The sequence below is a fragment of the Chrysochloris asiatica genome, unplaced genomic scaffold (assembly GCF_000296735.1).
Source record: "Chrysochloris asiatica unplaced genomic scaffold, ChrAsi1.0 scaffold00121, whole genome shotgun sequence".
NCBI classification, from domain to species: Eukaryota; Metazoa; Chordata; class Mammalia; order Afrosoricida; family Chrysochloridae; genus Chrysochloris; species Chrysochloris asiatica.
Window position 1 is genome coordinate 10,302,944 of NW_006408639.1, and position 21,519 is coordinate 10,324,462.

General features: G+C 42.8%; 1 protein-coding gene across 1 annotated transcript; it reads right to left on the minus strand.

The window, feature by feature from the left end:
• Positions 1–535: 535 nt before the first annotated feature.
• CCDC174 (coiled-coil domain containing 174) lies at positions 536–21,062 on the minus strand. The gene is made up of 11 exons (XM_006868676.1): positions 21,021–21,062; positions 18,353–18,457; positions 17,846–17,946; positions 15,660–15,718; positions 12,620–12,797; positions 9,297–9,392; positions 8,169–8,311; positions 7,616–7,710; positions 5,946–6,078; positions 2,272–2,424; positions 536–834 (listed from the first exon to the last, which is right to left on the minus strand). The coding sequence occupies exons 1-11, from the start codon at positions 21,060–21,062 to the stop codon at positions 536–538; spliced, it is 1,404 nt and encodes a 467-aa protein (XP_006868738.1).
• Positions 21,063–21,519: the final 457 nt, after the last annotated feature.

The window sequence follows — 21,519 nt, forward strand, 5'->3', positions numbered from 1 at the left end:
AACTTCAAATTAGTTCATCAGGATTACAAAGTACTCTTCGTGTCCCATTCATGTTACACAAGCTTCACAATCCACTCGAATACTAATTCTAGTGTCTCTCCACTTGCCACTCATGGCATGATGGGTAACCATTCCTCCTACTACACATTCCACCAACGAATCTGGAAGCTGAATCCCTGAAACTGGTAAAAAGAATGACATGAAACTCTTACATCTGAATAAGGAATGGGAGCAGGCATGAAACAGGTTTAAAAACTCCAATGTTAAACAGCACAGAAGAAAGACATTTTTACTCTATCATAGCTTATGCACAAATCCAAAAGAACATGTCTCTAACCTAGTGAGAAATGAATGGCCAAGTGGAAGCACACTTCCCATGGTATCATTCACGTCCGTCTTGCTGAGAAATCTAACCTGAAGCCTTTGTCCTCAAGGGAAAGGGTAAGAAAGCAAAGGTACAGTTCAGAACCTGAAGTTAGCTTGGGGGAAGAAAGCACCATGAACATACAAACCCAAATCAGATGCCTTTTTAAGCTCATGTCACTTGTTTATAATATGATATCATGTCATCCAGAGTTTCAAATGTGGCTGAGGAATCCCGTGGTGGGCCATCAGGAGCAGGCATGAAGGTGGCGTGTGAGGAGCTGGACTCACGGCTCTGGCCAGAGCCCAGCCCCAGGCCTTTCTGTGCAGGTCCAGTTCGGTTCCACGGCTGGCCACCAAAAGGACCAGCTCTCTTTTGACCAGCAAAATAATCTGATGGTGGGGCAAACTCCGGATCTCTCTCAGCACGGAGAGCTGACTGTCTTTTAGACCAGCTTCCAAAGGAAAATTCTGTGAAAACAAGAAAGGTATTATTAGCATGAATTTTTAATATTATTTTTCAATTCCTATATGGAGTCCTAATGTGGTGCCATGGGCTAATGTGTTAGACTGCAAAGATGTCTGAACTGCAAGGTTGGTGGTTCAAGCTCACCAGCTACTCCTTGGAAACCCTATACAGGGTTGCTATGGGTCGGAATTGACTAGACGGCACTTAACAACAACATATATATGTATACACACACACACACACACACATATATTTCTTAAAAGCCACCTTAAATTCTCTAGAGCAATACAGCACCAACACAACGCTAATATATTGTATAATACGTACCTAGAAAAAATGTAAAACAGCAGACTATGGAAATGGGATAGGGGAGGGGTTCACCCACATGGGAAAGACCCAAAGAAGGCTCTGTGGAGAAGGCTGTCCTCACTGGAGACTGTCAATGCCATTGGAAAGGAAAGTAACGAACCATTTGTTCAACATGATATTGTAGGCTGTTGTTGGTATGTGCCGTTGAGTTGGTTCTGACTCATAGTGACCCTGTATAGGGTTTCCAAGGAATGGCTGGTGAGCTTGAACCCCCAATCTCACTTCAAGCCGACTTTGCAGTCTAGAGCATTAACTCGCAGTGCCACACCAGGACACCAAGTTTGCCCTTTACAGAGTGTCAGAAGCCACAAAGGGACATAGCAAACTGTACTCTGCTACATGAAACAGTGGGACTAACCAAAGACACTTGCTTATTTGCATTTCTCTTATTTGGGTCTTGGAACTAAACTCCCTCTTGAAAACTTGTAAGCCAGTCACTCGTGCCTTTATTAGCCCCTCCGCTCCCCCATTTTAGGTAGCCAATGTCTAAGCTGCCTGTCCCTATCAACCCTGTGTACAGAGGGGGTGGGAATGGTCCTTGCTGTCAGCCTTCCTTCTCTCATCAACTGGAGTCTTTTTCCAGAGAGAGGCTGCTGTAGGCACCACAGAGTATTTACGCAACACCTGCCAATCATGGTAAGTTTACACAAAACCGGCCAATGGAACCCTTCACGAGCCAGTGTAACACACCACCAGTTTTCAGTTGACCATCAAAGGGACTGTGAAAACCATTAGAATACCAAACCTTGGTAATATTCAAATATTGAGAGCTGTTTCAGAGCCATGGCAGTCCCAAGCTGTTGAATCACATGAGGGCAGCACAAACTTAAAAACACTTCCCCCAAAGTGCCGCTAAAAAGATCCTTCTGACATGAAGCTTTCGTAGAGCCTGGCCTCACTTAATAGACCTCCTGTTCACAAACAAGAGCACTTAGGTTTCCCGGGCATCAAGAAGAAATGAGGTGAAGGATGTGGAGAATCCCCAAGGTTCACGGGGCCCTGGAGCTCACCAGAATCACACGCTCATGGGCAGCAGTCTCCCCCACAGCCCACCCAGGCGCCCTCCTTACCTTTGCCTCTGTCCCACTCCCGAACATGAGGCACTCCAGGCTTGGTGTCCTTCCTCTCCTGAATGAGGACTTCTACTTTGCTGCTCTGAGCAACGGGGGAAGGAGCCGGCATGGCTTCTGCTTCTGGAGACAAAGGCCCAACAGCAGCTTCATCTATTGTTGCAAAAAGGAATCAGACATGATTACAACAAAGCGTCGAGCTATTTTTTAAAAAGCAATAAATAAAATAAACTAATCTGAGAATAAAAGTAACAATCACTGTTTGCAGAGTGTTTATCACGTGGACCAGGACTTTGTATGCAATATTTCATTTAATTCTCCCATAACCATGTTAAGTGCCATAGAGTTGGCTCTGACGCCTAGTGACTCTGTACAGGGTTTCAGAAGCTGTAAATCTTTACAGAGCAAAAAGCGCCATCTTTCTCCAGTGAAGCTGCTAGTAGGTTCAACCACCAACCATGTGGTTCGTAGACCAGTGCTTATCCTCCAGAGTCACTGAGTTCCAAGATTAGGAAAATTAAGCTTAGAACTGCTACACAGTGACGAGACCAAGGATTCAAATCAGGTTAGATGGACTTCCAAGTCTGTTTCCTGCCATGCCACTCTGATTCCCTAAACCAACAATCGAAAAATCAGCAATTGCTGAGCTACTCAGCTAAAGAGTCTGAGACAAAGCAAGGGGAGTTGGGTGATGAAGAACCGAAGCTTGGAAACAGGCTCGCATGGGCTATTCAATGTCGGCCAATTTTTTTTTTTTTTTTTAAGTGTTTAAAAAATACTGTTGTGGCACTTCATGTCTTCTGGAAATGACCGACGTCCAGAAGATGGACCAAAAATAAGAGAAACAGTATGTAGAGTTTAACATGCTATGGGGAACCAGTGCTTATGTGATACCAACTAATTTTCAAGATCCTAAATGTTTCTTGTCTCTTTTCAAAGTTAAACTTTTGTTCAGAGGTTAGAAAATGTTCTTCTTCAGGGATTGGTCCCTCCTGATAATACATCCAAACTATGACAAAGTCTCACCACCCTAGCTTCTAAGGACCATTCTGGCTATATCTCTTCCAACACAGATTTGTTTATTCTTCTCCAACACCGTAAGTTAAAAGCATCAATTCGTCTATGCTCTTCCTTATTCACTGTCCAACTTTCACATGCATATGAGGCTATTGAGAATACCATGGCTTGGGTCATGTACACCTTAGCGCTGAAACTGATATTTTTGCTCTTTAAAGAGCTCTTTTGCAGCAGATATGCCTAATACATAAGTCTTTTGATTTCTTGATTGCTGTTTCCATGAGTGTGATTGTAGACCCAAGCAAAATGAAGTCCTTGACAACATCATTCTTTTCTCCATTTATCATACTATTATTTATTGGTCTAGTGGTGAGGATTTTTGTTTTCTTTACAGTGAGGTACAATCTAAACTGAAGGTTGTGGTCTTTGGTCTTCATCCCCAGGATTTTAAGTCCTCTTTTCTTCCAACAAACAAGCCTGTATGTATGCATCACCTGCATATCGCAGGTTGTTAATGGATATCCTCACAATCCTGACGCTATGTTCTTCAGCTTTTCGGATTATTTGCTCCACATACAAACGAATAAGTACGATGAAAGGATACAATGTAGGCGCGCACCTGTCCTGATTTTAAACCTTTTAGTGTACTTTTGTCCTGTTCGAATAGCTGTCTCTTGGGTCTACGTACAGGTTTCTCATGAGCACTATTAAGTGTTCTGCAATACCCATTTTTCACAATGTTAATCATAGCTTGCCATGATCCAAAAAGTTGAAAGCTTTTGTATAAAAGCTTTGCATAAATAACGCACATGCAAACATCTTTCTGGTATTCTCTGCTTTCAGCCACACTCTACCTAATATCACAGTGATATATCCCCCTTGTTCCATGTCTTCTGAGTTAGCTTTAAATTATCTGGCAGTAGCCCGTTGTTCCAATAGCTATGAATTATCTTCAATAAAATTTTCCCTGCATTATGACAGTGTCCAATTATTTCCACATTCCTTTGGGTCAACTCTCTTTGGAATGGGCACAAATATGGATACCTTCCAATCGTTTAGTCAGTGGTTGTCTTGGCATCGATGAGCAAGTAACTCCAGGATTGCATCAGTTTGTTGGAAGATTTCCATTTGTATTCTGTCATTTCCCGAAGACTTGTTTTTCACTAATGCCATCAGTGTAGTATGGGCTTCTTCCTTCAGTACCATGGATTCTTGATCACATGGCACCTCTTAAGCAGTTGAGTACCTACTATTTCTTTTTGGTACAGTCACTTTCCCTGCCCTCTTTTTTAGAAGCTTTTATTGTGATTTGAGTGATAGTTTTTTGCACTTGTATTTCATTTCATTGCAATGATTACAATCCCCTCCACGCATCAACATTCAACATTTGTTTCTATTCCCTCTCTATTTTTCTGATGTACACAAAACACTCAGGAATATATAATCATTTAAACAACCCCCCCCAAGAGCACATTCTGCAAGCCTGTCTCCTAGCCACCAGTATACAACCTTTCTCTTTCCTAGGATCCTCAGCTGCTCTTATCTCTCCATGTCATCTCTGCTGTCGCTGCTTCTCTGGATAAGGTCCCACATTCTGCTTGTGCTCTTTTCCCTTGATGGTCCTAGGGTCCTCTGTTCCTGCACTGTAAGATTAACTACTCCCCCTTTTTGTTACAAAACTTCTACCTTTTCAGTTGTGACAATCACAGTAGTGGTATTCACTGGTCTTCATTAAAGGTGGATGATTATTACACCATTTCTTCTGAATTTGTTGTTCTCAGAGTAGTAAACCATATGATTGTCAGATTTAAAATGGTCAATACCAGTCTATTTTGGCTCACTAATGCCCAGGATATTGATCTTTATGCATTCCATTTCATTTTTAACAACTTCCAATTCCCCCAAACATACTTTGTACATTTCACGTTCTGATTATTGATGGATGTTTGCAGCTGTTTCTTCTCATTCTTAGTTGTGCTCCATCAGCAAACGAAGGTCCCAAAAACTTTACTCCATTCACATCATGGTCAACCGTACTTTGGGGAGGCAGCTCTTCCCAGTTGCATTTTAAGTGCCTTCTACCTTGAGAGACTCATCTCCCAGCACTATATCTAATAGTGTTATACATACTTTCAATCTTCTGGTACTGTCTATGACAATATTGTGCTGCGATTCCTACGGTTTTCAGTGGCTAAGCATTCAAAAGGAGTCGCCTGTCCTCCCTCATCGTGTGTGTTAGTCTGGAAGCTCTGCTGAAACTGGACCACTCTGGGTGACCCTGCTGGGACTTAAAACAGCTAGCACAGTACGACAAACCCAAAGGCTTCAAATGCTGGAACAAAACTAGGGTCCCACAGCAAAAAGTGAAGTCTAAAGAGTGTATATACACAAGTAATATCTACCCTGAAGTGTCTTTCTTATGTCGGTTTCTGCTCCGTGTTGGGCTAGTATCCTGACCTGCAGCCTGAAAATCTGTTTTGCCGTATGACTGCACATACTTGGGCTCTAAACACTGCTCCTGGCTACACTTGAAATGTATACTGCTTGCTTAGAGAAAAATTCCAGTGGCTAATCCATACACCACCAGCAGAATTAGTGAGGTATCAATGGAACTCAAGCTTCCCTTCTGAAGTGTGGAAGTATGAACTATGGTATACCTCTCGTTTCTTTCTCTACTCCATCTTCGTTTGATTTTTTCATCTTTTTCTGTCGGAGTTTTGCAAGTCTTGCTTCTAACATAGCCTTTCGCTTTTCCTTTATGTTTTCTCGTTTGGTTCTCTGATCTGTTGTCTGAACAGAATAGAAACTTAGATTATTTACTTGAAAACCAATCACAGTATTTCTGTACAAAATTACTATTTTAGTCTAAAAATAAACTCATGTTCACTTTCATGACACCTCTAAGAAATCACCTTTAAGCCCCTTAAAATGAATACATATGACCTCCAATGAAGGTAAGTCAAAAGTTAGGAACTGAGGTTCCAGTTCCTAACAAATCAAGAAACAAACCCACAACCATGGAGTCAAATTCAACTGATATAAACCTTACGTAGAGTTTCTGAGGCTGTAGGAAGCAGAAAACCTCATCCTACTCCTGAGTAGCAGCTGGTGGGTTTGAAGTGTTCCCCCAGTCCAGTGCTTAGTGTACAGTGCCAGCAGGGACCTTAGCTCAATCATGTAGAGGGTTATTCCAAAGAAAATGCATTTAGACATGTCTCTGTGATCAGTGGATAGTTGCAGACAAGTGCTCTCAAAACTCAACTCAACTCAACTTCAAAAACGTCCAGTTAAAACAGTGGCTTCCGAGAGGATTTCTTGGGCCAGTTAAACTCAATTCAGAAGTAATAAGCTCAGAAGTTTGTGGTACAGTTTTTTTTGGTATTCCAATGGAAGCGTCTTGATAGATTTTCTTGAAAGACATAGGGTGATCATGGGGCTTAGGAGGAAGTTTTATGAAAATTGAAAACTACATTGGTGAGAAAAAGGTCAAAGAAACTGCACCAAGGTGACTGTCCTTCCTAACAATGTACTTGCTCAATCCTTAAGGGCCAACAAGAATTTTGGGGAGTGAGCTCACCCAATCTACCCTACAGCGCCGACCTTGCTGCTTCAGATTTCTTTTTGTTTCCCAAACTCAAAGAACATTGAAAAGGAAGATTTGAGTTCCTTGAGGACAACACCACCAAGTTGCCAGGATGCTAAAAATCAGTAAAAATGATCCAAAAGATGAGATTTTCCTTATCAATAATATCATGACGGCCCAATTTAATGTGGTACAAATCAGAGAGTTCAGAATTCTTTGAGGAGGGTTCTAGAGATAGAAATACTGCCTTCAGAAGGGTGCAGACCTCGATGGAGAACATATCGAAAAACAATAGCTTCATATTTTGGTATTTTTTTTTTAGTAAAGATTTCTATGATTTTATTGCACTATTTTTTGACTTACCCATGTGTATGAGCCCTTCAAGTTTTCTGAAGTTGGGCAACTTGGAGACCAAAACAGTCAAGAAAACAGACCAATTCTGTTGTACTCCTTAATAATCTATTTTTCACTCACCTGAAAGTACCAGAAGTCAGAACTGACTCGATGGCACTTAAACAAAGTAAGTACCATATCTGAAACCAAACTTAAAACTTTAAAGTATAAAGTACACAGGTTACTTTTGAGCAGGTATAATCTTAGAGTTTAAAACACAAAAATAAATATGGCAATTTGATGCAAGCAATAAAACAGAATTTGAATGCTAATTTGAATTTCTGAGAATTCATTTTCAAGACTTTTTGCAGTAAGATCCTTTGTAACATCAGCTTTGAATTGAACTTGTACCTGTTCTCGTAGCATCTCTAAAGTTTTCATTTGCTTGTTTCTTAGCTCTTTATCTCGGGCAAAAGCAAAATATCCAACACCAAGTTGCCGGGCCTCTGAAATTAGTAAAAATAATCCAAAAGATTAGATTTTCCTGATCAATGACCATCACTGTGGCCAAATATCTTCCTAAAGCAAAAAGAAATGCAGTAATATTTGGCACAAGTTTAAAAACGTACCAAAATAAAATCAGAAGCTAAGCAGAAATCTGTTAGAACTAGCTTCACTTTATCTGCCAAGTGATGTGCATAACAAAGATCCATTCATTCTCAGTCATGGGAATGAATGGATCTCTCTCTCAGGGAACAAACTCTTGGATTAATATGTGAGCTTCTGTTAACAGTATCTTCTGAATATGAAGGGGTTTTTAAGCCATAGAGTGAACAAAGAGAATATATACAATTTCCAAGGCAGAATTCTTTATTTCTGTGTAAGGGCTGTGTTTTATGAATATTGCTCTTTATGCTTGCCATTAGTTCAAGATTCAAAAAGATAGAAAACTGAATGACTGTACCGTTTTCACGAATGTCTTCATAATGGATAGGCCCCATTGGCCTTGCTAGGGCCTCCCTTTCTTCTTCTTGCCACTGCTGGCGTTGAAGCTCTTTCCTCATATCCTCAGATAATAATGTCTTTTCATTAGCTGGACTAATGAAACTGGCAGGAAAATAAAGCAAAAACTATCTTCAGACAATAGATGTGAGAAATCCATGTTAAAGTTCAGGGAATGGGATCAAGAACCAATAACATTATAAGATAAAGATGATTCCCACAGAAGTATTTTGCCCCATGTTATTGTTGTTAAGTGCCATCGAGTCAATTCCGACCCATAGTGACCCTGTATAGGGTTTCCCAGGAGCAGCTGGTAAGCTTGAACTACTGACCTTGCAGTTCAAATGGCTTTGTAGTCTAGCGCATTAAACCCACAGCACCACATCAAGAAATATGATGAAACTTTCTCTGATTAAGCACCCAATTCATTACATTAGCTTAATGAATCTTGCCTTGGCATTTACGACAAATAACCGCCCTTCCCACCCCAGTCCTGTGCTACATAGATGGAGCTGCTCTGGATGGCCTCTTGTCCAGGGATGTAAAGGTAGCCTGGGCGTACCTTATCCAGGGGGCCACAGCTAAGAGCCTCAGGGTGTCTCCGGCCTTCCTGTCTTGTGTGGAGCTCAGGCTAGGAACTGGACCCTACATAAGGTAGGGTTCTGGGGGATTCTGACAAGGCACTTGTCACACAGAAGCTGCCCTTGTCAAGAGGCAGGTTTTCCCCTGGGATGTTTTAATAGTTGATTATCTTAGGTCTGTCTTAGGACCCACCAGGTTGGGGGCGGGGAAGGGGGGACTCGTTATAAGGACCTTACTTCAAAAATGTACAGATGTATACAGAAAAGGTTATGTAGCAAAACCTACTTCTCTGCCTTTGTTTGTGGAGAAATCAAGTGGATAATCATAAACAACTTATCTCCACAGAGGTTTTGCTTGTTTGTTTGTCTGTTCTGGGCTCATTCTACACTGGTCACTCTGCACTGATAGTTTCCAGATTGCAGACATCTTTCACACACACAGAGAGAGCTAGGATTCGTTCATTCGAGGAGCTGCACAGTATGGCTAATCATGGAGAGCACATACTTACAGCCTTCCCTGAAGGTTTTTATCCATTTCCAGCAGATCTGGCAAATCCTTTTTCATACAGCGCCGGGATCGTCCTAGAGAATCCACATAGTCCACCCTGAAATGACAGTGAAAAGAGGTGAGGGAATCTTTGTCCACAGGGCAGGTGAACAGTGAACACAGGCCTGAGACATCACTACCACTGAGGCGAACCTGCCTTCTAGAGCTCAAAACTCACACACAACAAGCTCATGGTGTCCTAAATAAAATCTTGGGTTTTGAAACTGTAGAAAATAGTTGATCACTTATGGCTCTTATTGCAAAGATAAGTTACCCACAGAAACCCTTGCTTTCACATACCAGGGCTTCCTTTAATATGGCCTAGACAATTCAAAGTATTCTGTCAGCATATGAACAACTTGACTCTGCTGAACTCTAGTCTCTGTCTGTTCATTTCCTCAGTTTGCCCAAAGCTCACTCCTCCTTCTTTCCTTGTCTCATATAATTTATACACTCTTCCCACTAAATTAAAAATCTCTTCATATAAGTGATGGAAATTTTTGGACTCTTTGTAATTAGGAGGAAGCCAAGTAACACACACTTAATTCCACAAAAGCATCTCAACAGTGGTCACCATCTTTGCCCAAATTAGACAGCAGTTAACAGGACGCCAGGCAGACAGCAAGGCACAACGAAATACTTTGCCATCCTACAGCAAGAAATACAGACAGATTTCCATGGCAAACATTACATTTTTTACTTTTTAGACTATGGGCAAGGAATCTCCAACAGCACATGATTCAGAAACTCAATGTCTGGAAATCCACTAGTACAGTCTAAACCTGATCACCACAGGAAATAAAACGCCAACTGCAGAAAGCCTTTCTGCCTTCCCTTGTCTTTTTTTAAATGAAGGGGAACGAAAACCAACTAGCCAGATGGTCTGCATAATTATTTACAGTATTTTTGCAAAAAGCTTCCCAACCACCTGGAACCTAACTACAGAGAAGATTTTACAAGCAGCTACAATTCCGAAGCTTAATGTGAAAACAAAAACAAGGCAGAAACTGCTTGCAGTGCATCTTCCTTCACCATATGGTGGCATGTGACACCTTCAGTTGCCTCCAAACTACTCAAATCACTGACAAATTGCTTGTAATTATACAGGCACTAATAAACAAAACAAAAAAAGGATGCTAGACCTTTCAAAGGAGATGAGATTTCTGCTATGAAAAGCAATCACAGGCTATTCTGTTTCTGGAGAAGTCTCCAAACCATCCAAATCCTATCAAAACAGAAGTCACAAGACAAGAGTCAGCAAGTGCTCTATTTAACCAGCGACCATTTAGGGAACAACTCCTGGGGAACAAAGTCTTCCTCAAGGTGCTGAGGGTGAAACAAGGAGGGCTAGGACTCGTGCTGTTTTCATTGGGCTCTGGAGGGGATGCCAAGAAACATGCTATGAAACTCTTACCAACAAAGGTTTGCCTCAAACCTTGTTCTGATAATGAGAGCAGGTATGTGTTAGTAGTACAAGGTAAGACCCAAAGCAGCAATGAGTGTTATTAACTCGCTGCTACCCAAGTGGGTGCGCCTAACCCAAGCCATGGTATTTTCAATAACCTCACATGCATGTGATAGCTGGACAGTGAATAAGGAAGACGGTAGAAGAATTGATGCTTTTGAGTTCTGGCGTTGGAGGAGAATATTGAAAGTTCCATGGGCTGCCAAAAGAACCAACAGATCTGTGTAGAAAGAATGCTCCTTGGAGGCCAAGATGGCCAGACTTTGTCTCTCACACTTTGGACATATTTTCAGGAGGGACCAGTCTCTGGAGAAGGATATCATGTTTGGTAAGGTGGAGGGTCAGAGAAAAGGAGGAGGACCCCCAGCAAGATGGATTGGCAAAGTGGCAGCATCAATGGACTCAAGCATGGCAACAATTGTGAGGTTGGCCCAGAATTGGGCAGTGTTTCGCTAGGTTGTGCATAGGGTTGCTATGGGTCGGTACAGACTCGATGACACCTAACAACAACAAAAACCTAAGTACAGACAAGGGAGAAATCATCCAGTCCCAAAGGCACCAGTGGGAGAGACTGTAGGCACTTTCCCTTTGGCTACATAGAGCATGTGGGCGCCCAGCCTTGCATAGATGGTGTCAGCTACTCTGATACAGCTATTCTGACACCTGGTCCCTTTAGTGCTTCAACGACTCCTGCCCAGAGTACCAGTGGCTGACAAAAGGTCCACAAATGCTACGCACAGCTCTGCGTCATTCCCAACACTTAACTCTTACCAGGAGGATAGTGGGGCCTTGACAGAGAGAGGTGGGCAGGCGGGATCAGTGCCAAGAGGTCCTGACAGCATCAGCAGAGCTCTAACCGATTTCACCTCTGAACAAGTTCCTGAATGACAAGGCTCCTTAACAGGATCTTACCACAAAACAAAACAAAGCATATCGAGCCAGTTCTGACTCCTGTCAATGCTGGCTAGGGCTCTGCAGACTGGAGCTCTTTACTGGGGTACACAGCCTCGGCTTTCTCCTATGGAGCAGCTGGTGGGTTTGAACCACCAACCTTGCGGAGCTTATGCTACAGCACCACACCATCATTATAATAGAATTTGATGATTTACTGACACACTGGTTTCTCTGTAAGACACAGACTTGTTTTTTTCTATCATTTATCTACACAGAGAAAACATTCAGGTTAATGTCAACAACTAAGGTTTATCAAATGCCTGGTTTTCCTCCCCAGATAGTTTCCTGAGTGGCCTACGATATTTTCTGCAGGGTGTTTAAGGCTACAATCAGGAGAGCTGGGCACTATCCTCCCCATTAGACAGAGGGTAAACTGAGCCTCGGAGCAGTGAGACCCTGGTCAGCATCAGACCACCAATACCAAGTGGGGCCAGAGTTATCCCAGCCTAGCACTCATAATGTTTATACCACACTGCCAAACAATGTCAACTCAGAAACTGCACCAACTCTGCCAACTCATTTTTGCTGGAAACAGATCCTCCCTACCTGGACAGCTCTCCAGGAAGTCAGAAGAGAACCAGGTAAGACAGTATCATAGGGAACCAAGGAACAGTTTCTGTCTCGGCAACTCTCTGACATGAATGAGCAATTTTGTTGGTAGACATGGAGGAAACAGGTTTGTCAATGTAATCACTCTGCAGCCCTGTGCCTAGTGAGCAGCAGGAGTTCAGTTACAATCTCTCACTATCATCCTAACCTAATTCAATCTCACTCAGAGGGAGCTTTCAGAAGAAAGAAAACTGAGGGATCAACAGCAACTCAAGTAAAGAAAACAATATAAGTTAGACAATGTTAGTATCACACACCATTCTTCACTAGGGTCTTGGGGAGGAGGTATATCTCTTTCAGAAAGATTTTCCTCATCATCTTCTCTTCCTTCCACTTTTCCAGAACCTCTGTTTGCACCACATGCATCCATTTCCTTGCGTTTGTCTATGATCTTCTGTGTGAAATCCACGAGGTACATATCTTCCACTTCTTCCTCTAGGATACAAAAATCAGTTCTCAGATTCCTGACATTAGAAAAGAAGGTCATGTATGGAATTGGTACAAAACAGCCACCTTTGTAGTGGGGCTGCCCAATTACCCTGGCAGTTCACTAGTTCAAATCTAGCCAGCCCAGGACCAAGACGGAGGAGAAGCTGTGAAGAGGCCACATGAAATGCACACTACAAAAAATCTTTAAATGTTTCCACTGCATCATTAATACATTATCTAAATGAGCGGTATACCATTTTAAGAGAACACAGCCATTTGATTCCAAGACACTCACCCAGCCAGTTACATAATCCAGACACAACTGCATCTCTAATGTCCTCAGTCCAGGCCATCTCTGCTGCAGGGACTCAATCACCTCTCTAATCACATGGGCAGTGTCACTGAATGGAATCTGAGTTTGTGATGTGTCAAGGGTTTTAAATGGAGTCCTATTGTGGTGCTGCAGGGTAATGCACTGGACCACAAGGTTGGTTTGAACAGCAAGGACGGTAGTTCAAATCCACCAGCAGCTCCTCAGAAATCCTATATAGGGTTGCTCTGAGCTAAAACTGACTTGACGACACTTAACAACAACAAGAATTTTAAGAGTCATACAGAAGTCATCTAAATTCTGTTTTCTCATCTCAATGAATACCACTTTCAGGCAAGGCAGGGTGCCAGGGGCTACGAGGCCTACTGAGAGGTCCACTGTCGACCTCCGGCACTTTGGAGCTAATTGCAAGCTGAGGCCTGGACTAAACATTATGCAGCAATCCATGATTTTGATACAGAATATCTGTATTTCCAAATCAGGTTAAGATGAAATGTCATTGGATTTAAGAGGAAATTATTTGAGTTTTTTTCTCTGAGGACAGAGATTAAGATATATTGAACAGATACCAGGTTCCCTCTAAGCCAACTTGCTACCATCAAACCGATTCTGACCCAGAGCAGCCTAGAGGATAGAGGACTGGTCAGCAGGGTGTCCCTCGAAGCGGCTGATCTAGGAACCACCAACTTTGTGGTGAGCAGCCAAATGCTTACACCAGTGTACCACCAGGGTTCATTTCCATATGAGCAAATGGTGGTGTTATTCCCATCTTACAGTGGAGAACAGCTGAGGTTAATTACAAAACTCAAATACCTTCCTCTGCTTTAACAAACAAAAAAACCCAATCACAGGCTTACTCCTTGAAACTGACTCTGATTCACTATTAACAGGAGTATGAATCAAAAGAGAAAAGTGGCTTTAAAAAAAACAACAAAAAAAAACCACAACTAGAGAAAGAGTGGGATTTAAGGAGCCCTGGTGGTACAGTGGGTTACTGCTGGGCTGCTAATTGGAAGGTCAGAGGTTTGAACCTACCAGCCACTTACGGGGAGAAAATGAGGTGACCTATCTGCTAGCGTAGTGGCTACGAATTGGGTTGCGAACCGCAAGATTAGCAGTTCGAAACTACCAGCTGCTCTGCGGGAGAAAGATGAGGCTTTCTGCTCCCATAAAGATTTACAGCCTCAGAAACCCTGTTCAGGGTCGCTACGGGTCGGAACTGACTCGATGGCACTTAACAACAACAAAAACATAGGATCACAGATGTAGTGCTGATAGGATCAGCATTGGACTGCAAACCATAAGGTCAGCAGTTCAAACCCACCAGCGGCTCTTCAGAAAGCCTATACATTGTCACTATGAGTCAGAACCAACTTGACGGCTCTGGCAGCGTAGTGGTTATGAATCAGGCTGTGAACCTCAAGGTCAGCAGTTCAAAACTATCAGCTGTTCCATGGGAGAAAGATGAGGCTTTCTGCTCCCGTAAAGATTTACAGCCTCGGAAACCCTGTACAGGGTTGCTATGAGTCGGAACCGACTCCACGGCACATAACAACAACAACACAGGGTTGCTATAAGTAGGAAATGATTCAATGGCAGTGGAGTGGAGAAAGCCGAGTTTCAAGACCACATAGCAATGAGACCAGCTTGCTACTGCTTTATTAAGAATGCACATACTCTCCCGCAGCCCTGGGCTGAGCTCCCTGCTGTCAGAGAAGAGATGGCTTCCATCTTGGGCCTGCTTTGCTGCCCCCGGCACCATCCCTCTCTCCAACTCTCCAGAGTCCTAAGAGCCACAGCAGAGCCTACCTTCTCCCTAAAGTCTTCCTGGAGTGCTTAGTCACTTTTGTAGTGAAGTCACCACAGCCTGGTAAAATCTCATCTACTATTGTCTGTGGGCTGGGTTCCCTTGGGGCGGGTGGGGGGCAACAATTATAAGTACATCACACGAAAACAGAAAACAGAAAAATGGGGGGAAAGAAACCCCCTAGTATTGTGATACAATCATAGTTCCTCTCCATTGCCATTTTTAAAACATGGCTGTAGGTGAGCACTGCTGTGACCTCTTCAGATTTTGTCTCCTAACTGGGCCTTGTGGCATCACTCCACCTAACGATGTCCACCATGAGGAGAAGGCAAAGTCTGGATCACACAGCCCCTCACATGCTGCCTAGCACCCACTGGGCAATGGGTGACTTAACACCCATTTTCTTGTTTTGGTGCTGCCATAGAAACTCATTCATTTGATTTTGAAAATTTCCTCTTACTCTTGGTTATTTGAACAAATAACATATTACTGGTGGCGAAGTGGTTACAAATCAGGCTGCGAACCTCAAGGTCAGCAGTTTGAAACTACCAGCTGTTTCGCAGGAGAAAGATGAGGCTTTCTGTTCCTGTAAAGATTTACAGCCGCGGAAACCCTGAACAGGGTCTCCAAGGGTCGGAACCGACTCCACGGCACAACACCACCATGTAACAATACGCCTCCAGGACTATGAATGGCAGAAAATTCTGAAGTATAAATTAATTTCATTTACCTATAAAGTCTCCTTTAGTCATTTTTTCATACAGTTTGGCTTTCTCTTCTAATTTTTCCCTAGGAGATAAAAAGACAAATATTAGAAATGGCCTTGCCACTGTCACTTCTTATAAAGCTGTCGCCCTTCCATCTGCAAGATCCACCCACACCATGACACCAGCCTATTTCCCTGTCGACACCACAAGGTTTGGACAGTTCCTAATTGACCCACTTCCCACCCCTTGCCAACCCCCAAACTTCTACTCTGCCCTCCCCTCACGTCCCTAACCTTTTGCCTTTATCTTCTGACTCCTACAGGCCTCTGAAGTGGTGTTTAGGTTTTCTCTCCAATTCCTAACCTGAACCCTTTGCCCACAAAACCCAGCTCCTACAAAGCTCTCCTCACCAGACTTTCCCCTCTCCCTCACAGTTCTGTCCAGCAATCTCCCTCACCCACTGGAATACTTAGCACCTGGCTCCCCATCATCCTGCCACCTTCTTCGTAAACATCATTCGGAAGCCACCGATGCAGTCACTGAGAAGGGCCAAGGCTGACAGCTGACAACAAAGCCACTACACAGAACTGTGTTTTTCAATAGGACATTCAGTTTCAAAAGTTCCCTCCTCAGGTTACTTTATTAATTACACAGGGAGAAGTGCACACTTATAGGGTAGAATTTAGCAGACCCACTGAACCACGTGATCAGACTTATCGTGTGGAGGGTCAGAGAAAAAGAAGAAGACCCCCAACGAGATGGATTGGCCAAGTGGCTGCATCGATGGACTCCAGTGTGGCAACAGTACAGAGGTTGGCCCAGGATCGGGCAGCATTTCGTTCTGCTGTGCATAAGGTCATTATGAGTCGGTACCAATTCAGAGGCACTTAACAACAACACAACTCAAACTGACAAGTGAGTCAGTGAGAAGGGCACACTATCACCTGTGTAGTACTAACATCCGTTAAACGACTTAACCAGACCCTAATCAGATGGTGGCACTGGTGAGACAACCTGCCTGGACTCCTGAGAAGTTGTCAACAAAACCAAACCAAGCCCACTGCCACTCAGTCCCTTCCAACTCACAGCTACCCTATATAAGGTTTCTGACACTGTAAATCTCTATGGGAACATACAACCTCATCTTTTACATATGAAGTGACTGATGGGTTTGAACTGCCAACCTTGCAGTTAACACAGCCCAATGCCTAACCCATAGCACCACTAGGGCTCCTAGAAAAATGTCAACAGCAATCAGGAAAAAAAAAAGAACTGTTCTAGGTTAAAAGAAACTAAAAAGATGTGTCCTGGTGTGGAGCTGTGGATTCATGCACTTTGAACCACAAGGTTGACAGCTCAAGCTCATCAGCTGCTCCTCAGAAACCCTATACAGGGTCACTATGGGTCGGAACCAACTTGATGGCACTTAACAACAATAACAAAGAGCTACGTCAACTGAAAGAAATACCTACTCATATGTTGAATTCTCGATTAACTTTTTTCAATTATAAGGCATTAGGCGTTGGGACAATTGGAAAAATCTGAGCATGGACGACACAAAAGGTGGGAACGTTTAATCGTGCTAAATGTCTTGGCTACGACAGCAATACTGTGATTATGAATGAATGTCCTTGCTTCAGGGTACAAGTTGCAGTAGTTAGAGGGAAATTATCATGATGCTTGCAACTTGCGTTCAGATAGTTCTGAAAAGTCGTCTCTCTCTCTCCACACACATACATAAAGACGTGCATTTGTATGTGCATCTGAGCGAGGAAAAGGAGAGATGGCAGGGGAAACCACCAAAGTATCAAGGGAGTAATCGGTGAATTTCAGCGAAGAGTATAAAAATGTTCATTGTACTCTTCTTTCAATTATCCCATTGGTGTGAAGTTTTTCAAAAGGAAAAGTTGAGGGAACATCTGAGGGTTTCTAAATGTTGTCAACCCTCTAACCCAGAGTACACCATTGGGATACTTCTTAAACACTGTTGACAATCTAACTGCTTAACAAAGGCTCAAAGTGGGACCTAGATCATCTTTTAAGCTGAGGCTGTATCTTACCTTCTTATAAGACTACAGACACATTTGTAAATATAACACAGTATTTGGCTAGAATGATGCTAAAAATTAGAACCAGAAATCAAAGAATAAAATTTGAATCTTCAGCCTCAAAGGTGACTAACTTTCCATTTATCAGTGTTTAACTTTACCGAGCTTTGTCTAAAGTCTTCTGTTCTTCAATCTTCTGCTCAGCATCCTTCTCAGCCCGATGTGAAACTCCTGCATTCTGTTTGCTCCAGATACTTGGCTTCTGGAGAATTTATTAAAAAGATAAGACAGCATGATGGCAAACAAATCTCTACTTGTCCACTGGAGGAGGGGTAGCCATAGAAGGTAAAATCATTAGACCTTATGACACAGTGGGGACAAAAAGATCTTATAACAGCTAACCTGTGTCCTACAGGTAGACATGCGCATGGCTCAACAGCTGGGGCTGGGAAAAGCCCTCAACTGAATGAAGAATTTCTATGTAACTTCATACAGGGATTTCTCTACTATGTTTTATCTCCTACATGGCTACAGCTTAATTCAAGGTTCCAGAATAACATAAACAGTAACTACTATTACCACTAAAATTAGAAAACCATTCGTAATTCCTAACAACTCCAATACTTCCACATTCCCAATCAAAGAAGATCATTAGTTCTTATTTTTACCTTATTAGTTATTTTTGGCTTGCCTGAAACTCCAGAATCTTTTAGAAGTTTTTCTTGTTTGAATTCTTCTTGTTTTCGAAAAAGTTCAGCCTTAAGGTCTACCAACTAGAACAAAATCAGTAAGAAAATAAAAACATTTAATTAATTCTAATGGGTACGTCCAAGTTACTGTAATTCTCAAAGCAAGACTGTTTAATACTGTAAATGGACAAAATGGATACAAAATTAACCATTTTACATAATCCAGGGCAAAATAAAACTCAAGTGGGATTTTATTCCAGTTCTGCTGCAAATGCATTTTCCCTTTCCTTTCAATACTGAAGACTGTAGTCTGTGGAAAGAGAAAGTGATGAAGTGAAGGAAAGAGAGGATTTCTGCATCTTTGAAAATCAGCTTCAACCAACAATATTAGGCGCTGTCTGTCTGCCTGGCACTTGGCTCTTTCATATAGTAATCTCATCTAATCATCACAACAATTTTATACTTCTACAAGGAGATGTCTCTGTAGGAGTCCTGGCATGGCACTGTAGGATGAATGCTGGACTGCTAATCACAAGGCTGGCAGTTCAAACCCACCAGCCACTCCTTGGAAACCCTATACAGGGTCACGATGAGTCGGACATCACTAACAACACAAGGAAATGTCTTTGTTGACCAATTATGTGTGTACCCAGCATGTTGTAGCATATAACACTGAAGAATTAAATGTGGTGTAGCGACCCTGTAAAGGGTTTCTAAGGAGCCACAGGTGAGCTTGAACTGCTGACCTTGAGGTCCAAACTGATTTTGCAGTCTAGTAGATAACCCACAGCGCCACACCAGGAGTCCATGAAGAATAGTACAAACAGGAATTACTCCCTGCCTCAAAGAGCCTATAATCTAACGAGAAAAGTAACCTCTAGTACCAGTAAAAATAAATGCACAAATGGCTTTAAGAGTGAAATAAAGTAGCATTAATACCCTAATTAAGGAACAGTTCCTTTGTCCAGAGAGATTAGAGAAGGCTTTGAGTTAAACTTTAAATGTTAGGTTAAATTCCAACAGTCAGAAATAAAATTAGATCCAATAGTGTAGATGGTAAGAATATCTCCAAGTATATTTTAGAGACATTAGAAAGTAAGTTTAGAGGAATCAAAGGGTTCAAAAATGAGAAAAAAAAAATAGTTCAAGGAGATAAGAATGGGATAGCTAGGCAGTTCAAACCCACCAGCTGCTCCTCGGATACTCTATAGTGTCTCAGTGAGTTGAAACTGATTCGATGGCACTTCACAACACGAACCCTCTTGGGTGTCAGTAAACCCTTTTGCTTAGCAAAAAACAGTTCTGAGAATTGCTTTAAAAGGGTCCAGGTACAGCTGCTTATACACACACAGGCAACTGCAAATCCCATAGCTTAAAAAGCCCATCATCACTGATTACTTTTTACGGAAATCAAAATGACTGAACTCAATGATTTAAGTCAGTTTAAAAGGAAAGTTGGCAGGGATTGTAACGATGCAAAGGGTAGTTTCCTTTCATGACAATATTCTAAAATATTAAAAATAAATGAATTTTTGCCTTTTTGTCTATGACTTACGCACACCAATTCTCCACACATTCTTCTATTCCACAACTACTTTGAAATTTTCAAAGCAAGACGGTCAGAAAGTTTGTAATACCCAGATGGCATTCCCATTGTGGTTATTACCAAGTTGAAACGGTTGCACTTTTCTAGTTCAGCTGGTAGTGTAGTGGTTACGAATCCCGCTGCGAACCACAGTTCGAAAGGACCAGCCGTTCCACAGCAGAAAGATGAGGTTTTCTGCTCCTGTAAAGATTTACAGCCTTGGAAAACCCTGTACAGGGTCTCTATGGGTCGGAACCGACTAGACGGCACTTAACAACAACAAACCCTAAAACAAACCTATTAACAAGTACCTGTTTTCAATGTTAGGCAAAAGGGGAGGGGCTCAAATATTTGGACACTTAGATAACTTCCATTATACTGCCTTTGCATCCTAATACTCTGTGATAAATGCAACTTTAAATCAAAGGTTTACTTTCCTATAATGTTCAAGGAAATAGCTTTGGAGTCAACCTGTCTGACGAACTCATTTTTACACTAACTCCGCCCCCCCCCCCAAAAAAAACCCTCATTGCCATGGAATCTAGTCCAGCTCCTATAGGACAGCGAACTCTTTAGGGTTTCCAAGGCTGTAAATCTGTCCAGGAGCAGACAACTTCATCTTCCTCCTGTGTGCAGCTGGTAGGCTCGAACCACCGACCTTGAAGTTAGCAGTCCAACGCTTCGCTCCTATACTATCCCGAAGACTTCAGTAGGTAAGCGAAGGAAGGGCACGTCATCTCTCGGGGCCTCAAGGTCTGCGTCTATCGAACCGGGACATTATTAGAACCTACGCCGGAAGGTAGGCGCTAAGAACCTCCTAGGGCTCGGCACAATCGGAATTCTCGGGAATAAATCCCACTTCAGCCATCGGGTAGGACCTGGCTGGTTCCTGGATTGCGGAAGCCGGTGTGAGGCCAACGTCAAGATGCTGGATGAAAGTTGGCCCGGGTCCCCAGTCCGAGGAAGGGGGAGAGAAAACACGTCTGGGTCACTGAGAGAAGAAACAGGCTATATCTACATGCTGAGTGGTGTTGGCGGGGGAACCCCACAGGCCGCACTCACCGAGGAGGCAGTAACATCCAAAGGCTTTTTTCTCCGGTCCATGGTCCCTCTGGGGCGACCTGAACCGGTAGAGTCTTTGCGGATGGTGGTCGGCTTCAGAAAAATATTCGTAGAGCGACCGGAAGTGTCTGCCTTGACAGCGACGGAAAACGTCATAGTTTGTGACGTTGACGCCATCTTGCAAAGGTCCTTTGCGGGTCGTATTACGTACGGCGCCATTTTGAGGAGGTCAGAAAAGGATCCGAGTTGAATTAAACTGCTTGTTGTTCAAGTGCTACTGAGTCGACTCCGAATCAGCGATCCTGAATAGAGTTTCCGACGAGCGGCTGGTGAGCTTGAACCGTCAGCCTTGCAGTCCAGCGCATTTACCCTCGCCAATTGCTCTAACTGTTGAAGTCCTCTAGAGGAGGGCGGAAGGTAAACAACCCGCCTTCTCAGCGCCATTTTGGGAAGGGCAGACCTTGACTTTTAGAGCAACGGCCGCCATGTTGAATGGAAC

What these genes read in the sequence shown, in the direction of transcription:
- CCDC174 (XM_006868676.1), bottom strand. Translation starts at nt 21,062, where the DNA reads ATGGACCGGAGAAAAAAGCCTTTGGATGTTACTGCCTCCTCG. An exon ending in TAGAGATGCTACGAGAACAG is followed by an intron (nt 6,079 to 7,615) that starts GTACAAGTTCAA and finishes TATTCTGTTCAG; the next exon opens with ACAACAGATCAGAGAACCAA. An exon ending in AGTAGAGAAAGAAACGAGAG is followed by an intron (nt 2,425 to 5,945) that starts GTATACCATAGT and finishes TTGCAACAATAG; the next exon opens with ATGAAGCTGCTGTTGGGCCT.